General features: G+C 37.4%; 1 protein-coding gene across 1 annotated transcript in view; it reads left to right on the top strand.

The window, feature by feature from the left end:
- Positions 1-13,768, top strand: part of SIPA1L2 (signal induced proliferation associated 1 like 2) — a 175,500-nt gene that overhangs the window by 37,123 nt on the left and 124,609 nt on the right. The window contains exons 4-5 of the mRNA XM_007938482.1: positions 6,152-6,326; positions 10,260-10,363. Coding sequence (XP_007936673.1) covers positions 6,152-6,326; positions 10,260-10,363 — 279 coding nt within the window. The remainder of the gene's footprint in view (positions 1-6,151; positions 6,327-10,259; positions 10,364-13,768) is intronic.

A 13,768-nucleotide genomic window follows, 5' to 3' on the forward strand; every position in this document is an offset into this window, starting at 1 on the left:
TGAGAGCCATGACAAGAACAGACATATGCACACCCATGTTCATCGCAGCACTATTTACAATAGCCAAATGATGGAAACAACCTAGGTGTCCATCAGCTGAGGAATGGATAACCAAAATATGGTACATACACACAATGGAATACTGTGCAACGCTAAAGAATAATGTAGAATCTGCAAAACACCACATAATGTGGATGAACTTGGAAGACATTGTGCTGAGTGAAATAAGTCAGTCACAATGGACAAATATTCTATTAGTCCATTATTGTAAAAGTCAGGGAAACGTTTATTTATGGAAGGAAATTTTCTTTGTTGGTTTCTAGGGTCGAGAGGGGAGGGGAAGGAATGCTGTTAGGTAGATAGAGATAAGTATTGATATGGTTTAAGAGATGGGCAGTGTACCAAATGTGAGTGACCAATATGGTGACATTGAGGAAGAGATAGACAGAGAGAGGTACATGGGAGGTACAGACAACAAAGATGGAACCCTTTTGCACATACAGTACTGCATTGTCAGTGAAGGCAAACATGGGTATATGAGTAGATAGATGGGTGGACAGGCTGAACTATTAAATATGTCTATGAAGTGGGGAGTGTATCCAAGAACATGTATAGAGTTGGCAGACAATGGCCCTATGAGTTTATGTGAATGATCAGAATTCCCAGGTGTATAGTAGAGCTGACAAGGGGCAAGGTTGTGGTCACTGCTTTGTCACAGCCAGCTACCCAGAGGGACCGAGTAGTTGAACCTGTGGGCTTGGGACCATAGTCACAGGGTACATGAAGCTCAATTGGCATAACATACTATACAAACATTGTTCTACCTCCTACTTTGGCGAGTATCAACTGGGATCTTAAAAGCTAGCTACAATCTGCCATCTAGATGCAATGATGGATCTCTCCTCATCCAGAGCAAAGAAGAATGAAGAAAACCAAAAATTCATGGAAACAGTTAGTCCCAGTGACTGGTACACCATCTGATCTGTAGCCTATATGACTATGAGACCAGAAGCACTAGATGATGTCCAGCTACCACTATCATCCTCTTGGAAGGGGATCTATGTAAGGAGATCCTTGATAGAGAGGGAAAACAATGTGGAACAAAACTCAAAATCATTTGGAGAAATAAAAAAATGGGAGTGGGGACCAGGTTTGCTGGTCCAGTAGAGCCTGGTGGAACCGCCGAGACTATGGTCCCTAGCTGCCCTTCAGGTCTGGAATTGAACCCACACCTGTGGTTTCCAGCCAAACAAAAGTTAGGCATATGAGTTGAACAAGTTAGTTGAGGTAGATACACTCATTGGAGAGAACAATCAAGGGAGAAAGGGCTGTTTATGCACAGGGAGACAGCTCAGGGCACAGGAGTGCATGGAGGGATGGACACTGGGAAGAGGTAACTATGGGGAGGAAGTGGGAGGGGAGCTGTTGCATCCTGGTAAATTGTGGTCAATGTCATGAGACATGGTGTATGTGAACTGCTGTATGGAAAGTGAATTTGCTCTGTAAAATTTCACCCAAATCACAATAAAAAAGGAGTTGAAAGCCTGACACTTTAGAAACAACAACCAAACCATCTAAAACTAATTGTGAGCAAGTGACTTCTAAAACCATATTATATCCAAAATAGGTTTACCAGTATCATGACTGGTAAAGTAGGTGAAATGTACAAAATATCCACAAAATAGTTGAAGGAAACATGCTATTCTGAAGATATAGAGAGGATATATATTGACAAAAACAAAAAAACAGAAAACACCACCACCATTAAGTCAGTTCTGACTCATAGCGACTCTATAGGATAGAGTAGAACTGCTCCCATAAGGTTTCCAAGACGGTAAATCTTTACAGAAGCAGACTGCCTCATTGTCTCATCTTTCTCCCACAGAGAGGCTGGTGGGTTCAAGCTACTGATCGTTTGATTAGTAGCTGAATGCCTTAAGCACTGTGCCACCAGAATTCCTTAGAGAGGATACATGGGTGGCACCAAATACTTAATGTTCAAATAGGCTTATAGGGCAGAACAGCATCCATTGTCATGTATAAGGAATATTTATTGGTAAGAAGAATTTGCCAAGCCATATGGTGACTTCTTTGTCCCTTTATATTTCTAGTAAATTTCTGTTGTCCATTTAAAATAAATCACTGTACTGAAATAACAGGAGTCAGGTTTATTTTCTTGCCTGGTAGGTGGCATGTGTGGCCCCTTTAGGCTGCTGTAGAAGATGCAGATGCCTCCATTTCCCCCATTCAGGAAGACCTCACAGTCTGCACTGTGGAAGCTGCTGTGCAAATAAGGATTCTTTTGTAGAGCAGTAAAAAGAGATACATTATAGCAACTTCAGCTGACTGCCTCTTCATAAAACTAAGTATTTGGGATATATATGCAGCAGAATAAGGAGTTCTTGTGTCTCAGTGGTTAAAGAATTCAGCTGCAAACCAAAAGGTCAGTGGATGGAACCCACAAGCCACTCCATGGGAGAAAGATGAGACAATCTACTTCCTTAAAGATTTACAGCCTTGGCTTAGGTGGATACACTCCTTGGAGAGATCAATCATGGGAGAATAGAAGGGCTATGTATGCATAGGGAGACAACTTGGGGTAGGGGGCAGGAATGCATGGGAGGGAAGGACACAGGAAAGAGGTGGCTATGGGAAGGAAGTGAGAGGAGAGCTGTTGTGTTGTGGGAAATTACAGTCAATGTCACGAGACAAGGTGAATGTGAACTGCTGTACAGAAGATGAATTTGCTCTGTAAACTTTCACCCAAATCACAATAAAATTTAAAAAAAAGATTTATAGCCTTGGAAATCCTGTGGGACTGTTCTATTCTGTCCTATAGGGTCACTGCAAGTTGGAATCTACACAATAGTAGTGAGTTTTGGATACAGCAGAATAGTCCCAATGCTATGGTTGAAATTTTTAAAATTCAGCATTTTAAGTATTTTTAATGAACATTTATTTACAATTTGATGTTAAGAAAGTAATTTTGAAAATTGGATTGTACTTATAAGCAGCCCAATGCATTTCAATGTTCCAGATGTATTTCTTCAGCTTTTTCTTTTGAGGTTACATTTGTTCAGTTTTAGAACGTAAGACTTCTATATATTGATGATGTTTAAGCTTACCATAATATATTGTTTTAAGGTCCTACAGCTCTTAATACCTGATTCCCATATTACATGAAGAAAAGATACTTTATCTCAAAAAGTTACTGTAAAAAATATTATTTTCATCTCTGAAAGATATTGGACACCTTTATAACATCCCAGTTTCTAAAGCCACCATTAACCTCTTGAGAGTTGCCACTAATTTGTGGTTGAGAGTTTACTCCAGATAATGATGGGGGTTTTTGTTTTTGTTTTCAGTTTTCCTAATAATAAATCTGTCCAGTAGAGAATGGGCTAATTTTATGTTGCCATTGCAAGGGTTTTCCAGTCTTAAAAAGATAATTTAAAACATAACCTAAAGTGTAACTCTGCCAGTTACTTAGTGTTGTTAGTTTCTGCTTTCTTGCATTTAGCAGCCTAGTGCTTACCACTTCACCAAGGCTCCTTCAACCTGAGGTTTAAAAAAAACAAACTCACTGCCATCCAGTCAGATCCAACTCATAGTGACCCCTCCTTGGGTTTCCAAGGCAGTATCACTACAGAAGTAGATTGTCCAACCTTCCTTCCAAGGAGTGGCTGGTAGGTTTGAACTCCCAGCCTTCTGGTTAACAGTCAAATGCCTTAGCCAGTACACTACCAGAGCTCCTAACCTGAGGTTTAGAGGGGTTAAAAATGAAACCTGGGTCTGAGACAGTTGGCTGTTTTAGTACATGAAGTGCTGGAGTCTCTAATTTGCTTTGTATCATGATCAAGATGTAGAATATTTTCCTAGCTTTTTGATACAGGACAGAAATAGTCATGCTTGATGTTGTGCTTACATTGTTTTGATAAGGATAGCTGTGACAGTGATTTAGGGAAAATAGATCTCTAAATACTTCATTATATTATTATATTTAGTGGACTAACATGGTGTTTTATTCTAAGTCATTGGAGGTATTTGTCTACCCTAAGTTCCATTTTGTGAGCTACTCATACGGCACATTTATCAGAAGAGGTGTGGTACACACCTTTTCATAGGAGCTAGAGCTCTGGCCCGTAGGCATCTGGGCAGCTGTCCACCCAGGGCTTTGAAATCTGATTTAGCCACATCACATCCTCTGATTTCCATGGGCCAGGAGCTTCTTGGATGAAAACAAAAACCATGTTCACAGGTAGGATCCAGACAGGCTGGCTTGTTTGATGGCTGGGAAGAAAGGGGTGTGAAGTTGACAGGAGGTAAGTTACAAATGGCACAGTAAGCAGAGAAGTATATCTAGTCATTTGGGCTTTTCCTGAATGCTAGTCAGAAGAAATATTACTATTCATAGGTGTTTCCCAAATGTACTTAACATTTTTTAAAGATGATGGTCTATTTGCAGCAAGTATGGTTTCTCCTTTCCTTGGATAACTCAGTTGATCAGATAATTTTTCCTCTGGATGAGTGGAAGTTTTCTTTTTCTTGGCCCTACTAGTTCAATAAAACTCATGATGCTTATGCACCCCATCTCAAGTCATCACACCCAAGGTGCAGATCATTCTCTTTCCTGGGTGATTAAGTAGCTATAACTCTGTCAGGAGCCCAAGGGTATGCTCCCCTACCCCAATACATTTTCACCAGTGCAAGTAGCTGATTCACTCAGGTTGTAAGCAGATGATGCTTTCTTGTATATTCCCTATAGCACTTAGTCATGACTGGAGTGCATTCAGAATATAGTGTTGGTTGACTCTACCTACTCACCTCTAAATTTTTCCTGACATGTAATGAAATGCTTGCTGCAGCCTGCTTAGACTATCCAAGCAGGTATTTCCGTCTTCTCTCACATTGTGTGTTTTCATTAGGTAATGTAGATGAGCCTGTTTTTATTCTTTTGCTGCTCAAGGGAAATGAGTATTATTTTACTGATACAGTCAACTATCCATTTTTATTAAGGCTCTATTTTAAAGCTCGATACTGAAAGTAAACAGTGTTCTGGATTGATGTCTTTTGGGAATCAGTGACGTCTAATAATCTGTCAGTCTTTGAGGCTCAGGTTGCTGGTAGTAAGATTAAGAGTGCTGATGTCATGTGGGAGAAGTAGTTTTCTTTGGGGGGAATAGGGAAGCTGTGAAAATGGATTGAGGTCCTGTTTCTCCCTGGCCACAGGGGAATGCAGGCCAGTGGCTTCAACCGTGTGAGATAGAATTACAACAGGAACTCTTCAATTGCTTTGAAAATTCTTTATGCTAATTATTGCATGTTTAGCAGATGTTTCTTTCCAAAACAGTCAAAAATGTAAGAAATGCTTGTAACAGCCAAAGTTACTTTTATAAAAACAAAACATTATTCTATTTATATATGTTGTTGTTGTTATGTGCCGTCGAGTCAGCCCTGACTCATAGCGACCCCTCCTTGGGTTTCCGAGGCAGTATCACTACGGAAGTAGGATTGCCCAACCTTCCTTCCGAGGAGTGGCTGATGGGTTTGAACCGCCAGCCATCTGGTGAGCAGTCAAGTGCCTTAGCCACTATGCTACCAGAGCTCCCCTATTTATATATATGTATCACAATTTCCAGTGTGATGCCTTTCTTACCAGACTGCAATTTGGCATATTTTTTCCTAAAAGTCTTATGTGCTACCATGTGTGTTCAAATAAAAAGCATTAGGAATTAGAAAAATAGAAAACTTTTAAAAGCTTGTGGCCATTACTTTTGACTTGGTAGGTAATGCTAATTACCAGATGGAGTATGTAATACTCATTATTTCTACATTTGTACTTTTAAGTAGATATTTGACCTGACTGCCTGTCCTTTTCAGAAACCTGGCTAATTCCATGTAGCCCGGCCCATATATTGTATTTCTTAAGGTTTCTGACATTTCTCCAGCTATATTCTGGGTTTCTGGTTTTATTACATATTTTTAACAGCAGAAACAGTGATAGTCACTTACTGTTTTACTTATTTGCTTATGTAAATTGTTCTGGCATGCTTTCCTAAAACTAATTCTAAGCTTTTATAGTTTTAATTTTACTTGAAGTTAGCTTGTCTGATACTCTTTGCCAAGTAATTACATTTCTCCCCCATTTCAGCTGAGCTTTCAGCACAAGATTGGGATCCTTTATTGCAAAGCAGGCCAGAGCACCGAAGAAGAGATGTATAACAATGAGACAGCGGGTCCAGCTTTTGAAGAATTCCTTGATCTTCTGGGCCAGAGAGTACGGCTGAAAGGATTTAGTAAATATCGAGCTCAGCTAGACAATAAAAGTAAGCTTCATAGTTGTGTGTGTGTGCAAGTTTAATTCTCCAAAGGTAGGCAGACTGTGTAAATCTAAGCTAGTCATAGCATGCCCTCATGTTCTTGACCCCAGAACAGCCTAGCAAACAAGCTCATTTGGGGTAGAGTGTAGATTTCCTCAGATGAAAAAAGAAAGCACATTTCTCAAAAGATCTGTGCTTCACATCAAAAGCTCAAACGGTCAATTCTTTTTCCTTTGTAACACCAACAGAGAGGTTCCCTGGTGTTTCAGGAAGAATCTTTTAATATTTTCTTCTTTCTGTTGCCTCACCTCTTCTGTTATGCTCTTGTTTCCTGTATACCAAGGACAAGTACTACATTCATTTCTAAGAGACAAAATATTCTTGATACATTCATTCATGCCCTGTCACCGGGCTTATTATGTTTGCTTGAAGATTCAGGATCTTAACTGGGGTGTTGGAATAGTGATTAAAAGCATCATATTTTTTCAATGACATTAGTCGGGCAGGCTCCCCTGAGTGATGGGCCAATTGAAAACAGGAGCTTTCAGTTCTACTGTGACATGATTCTCTTTCATATCATCATCTACATGATCATATGCCTTATGATCCTCATAAATTCTTTATTTTTCTAATATTTTTATTGGTAGTGTTACTTAGTTGCTAGCCCCTAAAATACCAGGGTAATTTTGCTGGCTCTTTTAATGAAATTGATGGGCAGTAGAGTGAGAGTCTTGGAGAGCCCCTAATCCACTCCTCATATGAGGAAGTTTGAGACATGATGAAAGGAGAGTACAGTGTGGGAGATTCAAGGTGGCAGAGCTGGATGGGAACGAAGGCAGCCTGATGGTCATATGGCTCTCTTTTGTCCATTCTTTCCTCTGCATCTCCAATTCATGCTCAAAAGTCCAGTCAGTTTCGGACCATCAATGGTACTCCACCTCAATCAGCCTTGTGCTTTTTTGTGTAGTGACCCAAGTCATTATGTACCTATCATGAGCTCTCAGCTTTTAGATTAGTTTTTTAAAGTTACAGTTACAGGATACCAAAAACATGGAGACAGTATTAACTCATATGTGCTACAGTGCATCCTCTACATATGTCAGGGTTGAAAATGATAGTACATTGAATCCATATTGCTTATTCTTCAGACACATAAAGATTAGGAAATAATTTATGGTATATAAAATAGGAATATCCATATATTTTAAGATCAGAGAGGGCTTTTCTAATTTTTCTTTTTTTCAAATTCCTGTTATCTGAAAACTGCCAGCCACCTCCTAGAGATGCAAATATGCTGCCTTAAGAAGTGTCCTTCCTGGTTGAAAATTGCTGCTGACATTCACTCCTGTTACTACTGATGAGAGGGTCTCCCCTCTCTTGAGTGGGTTGGATTGAGAAAAAGTTTTAAGAACTCCAGATCTTACATTGCATAAAATCGCAACATAGATAATCTTTTTCCTACATATAGAATTTGACATCAGCTTTGAATTTTTATAACTTTGGAAATATTGATACATTACAGATATAGTACTAAGTACCTTAGCTCAAGGAGAAGATAGTATGAGAGATATTTTTTGATATGTTGACTCTAATCATCAACAAGTATTTAAGTTATTTCTGTTATGAACCAAGTATTTTGTTAGGTACTCTGAGAGATACACAGAAGGTTAATGCATTATTCTTTCAGCAGAGAGAAGATAGTCTAAGAATTATGTTTCATGGAATGCTCACATAAGAATGTTTTTCATAGACAAATAAAAATATTTCTCCTTGGATTTTGGAGAATCATGTTCTAGTTGAAACCTTTGTTAAATGTGGGCCTCAGTTTCCTTACAAGTAAAATGGAGGGCAGTGTGCTAGAATATCTTGGATCTTTTCCAGCTCTAAAATAGGTAAATACAAAATGAAGTGGAGTCAGAACAGAGAGGATGTGAGCCACTAAAAATGTCTGCTAACCAGAGAGGAGTCCGGACACTAGGCCATGGGTAGCCTTTATTTCATCTAGATATAAAGAATGACAAAACTCGGGAGCACCATGATGGTCTATATTTCCTTTTTTATTAGAAACATTTGTACCAAACCCCTGAACCAGCTTGTCAGTTTATTTCTCCATTCTATGCTTGAATTGAGATAAAAACTTTTGGTATATTTAATTTCAGAAACTCATTTATTAATATTCCTTGGAATAGACAACTGACCACATTTCCAAAAATGTATTTTTCTTCTCTGCTGCAATGTCCTGAATCTGAAACTTGTGAACTAAACTCTAAAAGTACATATCAGCATTTCTCTTACTGAATTTTTATCATCTAGTGACATAGTGTTGAGATGGGAATAATTGAATATACGTTGGCTATTGCATCATTTGACCTTAAGTATTGTTATCCATGATTCAGTTCTTCATTGAATCTTTTCCTGGTACTTAGCTTGTTTACTATTTGGTGTTAAGGTTTTGAGCCAAAAAATCAAAATGGAATACTGCTTTCTGAGGAGTCCTATGGAAAATAACAAATATGCTCACCCTATTTAATGAATAGGAGCTCTGGTAGCATAGTACCTAAGACACTTGACTGCTAACAAGAAGGCTGGCGGTTCAAATCCACCAGCCTCTCTTTGGAAGGAAGGTTGGGCAATCTACTTCTGTAGCGATACTGCCTCAGCAACCCAAGGAGGGGTCGCTATGAGTCGGGTCCGACTTCACGGCACATAACAACAACATTTAATGAATAGTTAAAAGAAAAAAATACCTTTATGTTCAGGAATAGTTGGCACACAAACTATTAGATGAATATTGAACATCCCAAATTGATTTATCTCTATCAATAATGTAAATACTTTATGTACCTCCCTTATTCATGAAATTACCTTATGTAAGTAGCTCTTCAGAATGTCCAAAAACTATATATGATACTTTTGTAGAGAATTTTCAGATATATCTCTGCACCAAACATAATTTTGGCAAGAAGGGCATACTACAGGATTCAGAAAGAAAATAATAAAGGTCCATGGAGGTTAAATTTTTTTCATTTTTAGAATAAAATGTTTAATTTTTTAACTTAAAAAATTTTTAAATGATTACTCTCTGAAGGATTAATTTCAAAGAAACAGAAATAAACTTTGTTTTAAATGATGTTGAGCATCACTGTTTCTCATGTTTAAAAGATCATCTAACTAGAAATTAATGACTAGGAAAAGCAGTATGTACTCTATTTATTACTTATTTTCTCTCTCTATATATATATTTGTTTTCTTTTCCCCATATGCAAAATGACTCAAAACTATACCCCAAGATTACTACTGAAATATAGTTGCTGTGTTGGTTCTTGTGTCTGAAACCCTAAATCTGAAATAGTCTCATTGATAATACAGATGGGTTTGGAATTTGCAAAGAATCTTGCAATTACATCATTCAGTGAAATAAATTTTTTAAATAACCATTTTGTTCTCATTTCCTGTTTTGTCAGTTCTGTTTCATTTCACTGGGATCCTATAAAATCAAATGCCCAAGGATAACTAAGAATTATCTGTAAATACACAAGCTCACAAAAGGACAGGGTAAGAATAACTACTGGTTAGTTCACTCTTTCAAATAATTGCACTCAGAACTGTACCAGACCAAACCTCCAGCTTCTTTACTCCTCTGTTCAGCTATACTCCTTACATATTGCATCAGTATTCTGAAGGTGAGAACATAGGATAAAAGAACAAGCATAAAACCAAAGCAGGTGAAAGAGAGAAGGTGTAGAGAAAACTGAACACTTAGAAACAGTATATGGTTAGAAAACAGGCTGATTAATACCAAGACTCCGGTATGTTAGAGTTTTATTTTGATTTTTGTTTTTTAATTAAACTAGCTGTTGTAATAATGACCTTCTAAGTGCAAAAGTTCAAATTTTATATTTGCCTAACTTTTTTTGTAATTATTTTTTTTGTTTTTAGCTGATTCTACAGGAACTCACTCCCTCTATACCACATACAAAGATTATGAACTCATGTTCCATGTGTCAACTATGCTGCCCTACATGCCAAATAATAGACAACAGGTACGTCTTCCCCTAGCCTGCTCCTTCTACAGTGAGTACTAAATCTGTTCAGCCCATTGATGATATAAACAGATTCAGAATTTGCAAAGAATTATTATTTTTTTTAATTTTTCTTGAGTAGCATTAATAAACTTTGACTAACCTATCATTGGAAATACTGGGTTTCAAAGGGAGTATTACTGCACAAATTTTTTAGGATTTTTCTTATAACACTTGTAAGTGTTCCATGGTCACCTTTATTGCTTGGTGGCAAATGCTAAAACTAAATCAGTGTCAACTGTCTCATTACAAAAAGGGCAATTACATCACCTGAACTTAGATTTCTGCATGTGGGTAAATAACTTATTTGTACAAAATATTATTTGTAACTATTATAGTTGGTAATGCAGTTATTTCAACCATTCTTTCTCCTTCAGTTTTCATTGGATTTATTGACATTTTTAGAGGAAAAGGATACTATACTTTGTATGCAGCTACTTGCTAAAAATAAAGAATCTTTAAAAACTTGAATGATACATACATCATAAAATATATAATAACTTTTAGGTATACTAGAAAATAAGTTGAGCAAGATTTTTGCAAAGACAGGTCATAGAATTACCACGTTTTTCTTGTGCTGGGAATATTTGAAATGTCGTGTCTACTCTGCCTGTAAGCATGGCAGGACTTGGAGGATTGTTTGAGATAGAGGAATAGCTGCGGCATAGAGACAACTACATTCTGTTTTATTTTGAATCTTGCTGGCTCTTACAATGCTAGAGCTAAAGACTCTTTAGAGAACATTGCCTCAGTTTCTGAAGATTCATTTACAGAAAGGTTTGCAATTTACCTAGGCTCTTACAACTGATTCATGGCGTGATTTAATTTTAGGACTTTGTATTTTGATTACATCAAGGATTGAAACAAAGTTTATGTTCATGTTTAGGAAACTTAATTCTCCTGATATCACATAATGTTACGTAATTTCTATTCCCTTGCTCTGAATATGTTAAATCACCAAGGACTACCTAGAGATGCTCAATAAGTATTTGTAAAATAAATGAGCATTTTTCTTTCTTTCTTTCTTTCTTTTTTAATGCTCATGAAATTCTATTAGGAAAATAAAAAATCTGCATTTCTCTAAAGAACTGAGCAGCTGCCTTCTCTTCCTTCATCACTAGTTGCAAGAACTGCCTTAGGTCCTATAGCTTAGAAACTAGCTTCTGATTCTTAGCCCAGGTCCTATAGCTTAGAAACTAGCTTCTGATTCTTATGTGGCAACAGCCTCTCTTACTGTTCTTCTCATGGTCATTGCTAGCTCAGTTTATATGTGTTTTATGAGATGACATTAAAATCACTAGATTCATGGTTATATTTATATATGCTTTAACCTAAACACTTAAATTATTTGGAATAATGCCAGATGGATTCACTGGTTATTAAAGAAGCTTAATTTAGGACAGATTTTTCCAGCAGATAATTGTGAATCATTCATTAATTAAACTCAGTGGGAGTTATTGCCCAGAAAACTGATAAGGCTTACTCACACCAAGAAAACCTGTCAGTACTTTAGCAGAAATAGAGCTAGTGACTTTTGACCCCAAGTCATTAAGTAGTCAAACCACAAAGCGCTTCTACTGCCCTAATTACTTGAGTCATTGAACTCTAAACTGAATTGGCCCTATCTTTCACGTATGGAAACCTCTGGCATTTTGAAGTCAGCTTAACTTTACTTTTGCCAGAAAGCTAAACTGGCTATCCCTCCCCAGTTTGATTGTATGGTAATTAAAATCTGAGGGTTTAAGAATTCTTTGTATCTGACTTTATTTTACTGAAACGCCTCCAAAGATCCTACACATAAAAATATAGAAAAGTAGAAAGTGAATATAATATGTATGAGCCTGTGTATAAGAGTTTCAAATATCTCAAGCTGGAGATTTTAAAAAACAAACAAACAAACCTGTAAATTGAGACTATGCCTCTGAAGCCCAAAGACTTCTTTAGTTAGTCTAAGGAAAAATTTAAAAAAAAAACTTGAATGATAACCCATGGCATTGATTAAGTTATGCTGATGGGATGGAAGTGTAAAACATGGAAACTGTTTTTGTTTTGTTTATTATGCTTACTGTGTGTGGAAGAGATATGGTCCTGTATGTGGCTTTGGATCTGTGTATTGCTCACACTGCCTGGACAAGTCAACATAATATAGAGGACATGAGTGAAGACTGTGTGGCCAGTCACTTGCCTTGTGGCCTTGGGTAAAGTTCTTAGACTCTCAGGAAACCTTGGTATCCTTAATTTAAAGTGAGGACCTCCTCTGGATAGCAAACATGACCACCTTGGAGCACTTATAGTGAGAAGGATTCTAGAGTAGCACCCAAGCTCAAATGAAAGCAATGCTGTATTATAAAGATATTAATCCTGGATGTATTTGGATTGTTGTTGTTGTTGTTGTTATGTGCCATCGAGTCAAACCCGACTCATAGCGACCCCTCCTTGGGTTTCCGAGGCAGTATCACTACGGAAGTAGGATTGCCCAACCCTCCTTCCAAGGAGTGGCTGGTGGGTTTGAACCGCCAGCCGTCTGGTTAGCAGGCAAGTGTCTTAGCCACTATGCTACCAGAGCTCCCGTATTTGGATTAGATGCTATAAAGCTCTCTCTTAGTGTTAGAATTTTGTGAGGCTTTGTTGAGGCTTCTTTCTTGGTTGAAAACAGAGCTTCAGCAGAAAGTTGTAGTTGGTATAAACAAGAATTCTGGAGCCAGAGTTCCTAGATTTGAATCCCAGCTATTAGCTTGTGATCTGGAACACACCTCTTTTATTTCCTTTTAGGCAGAGATTTTATCTGTTTCATTCACTGGGATATCCCTTTACACCTAGGACATAGTAACCAGTGAGTAAGCATTTATTGAATGAATGAATGAAACCTTTCTCAGGTGGTAGTTATAAGAATTAGATGAGTTAATACATGTAAAACATTAAAATGGAGAATGTTCCATATGTTTTATTTGTTATTATTTTATAATTCAGTAGATGTAGGACAGGAATATTATAGTTGACTTAATTTACATGTTGTTTTCCTGTCCCCAACCCTAAAGATTGATTATGAAAAGGCTAAGGAGGATGAATACTTAATAGAGTAAAGGGATCATTATCAATTTCAGAATATTATGTTTACATGTTAATTAGTGAAATATTTTGCTAATCATGAGTTGTCATCAGAATGTTCTGTTTGTAGATATATGATACCACCATGAAATCTGGAAATGTACTTTCCAAATTTGTTATGGGTTGTATGGGCTCCAGAACTCTTTCCCTATCTCTAACCTACCATGGAGCTCTGGTAGCATAGTGCCTAAGGCACTTGACTGCTAACCAGAAGGCTGGCGGTTCAAACCCACCAGCCACTCCTCAGAAGGAAGGTTG

The sequence above is a fragment of the Orycteropus afer genome, unplaced genomic scaffold (assembly GCF_000298275.1).
Source record: "Orycteropus afer afer isolate SDZICR_OR568_19922 unplaced genomic scaffold, OryAfe1.0 scaffold00050, whole genome shotgun sequence".
Taxonomy (NCBI): domain Eukaryota; kingdom Metazoa; phylum Chordata; class Mammalia; order Tubulidentata; family Orycteropodidae; genus Orycteropus; species Orycteropus afer.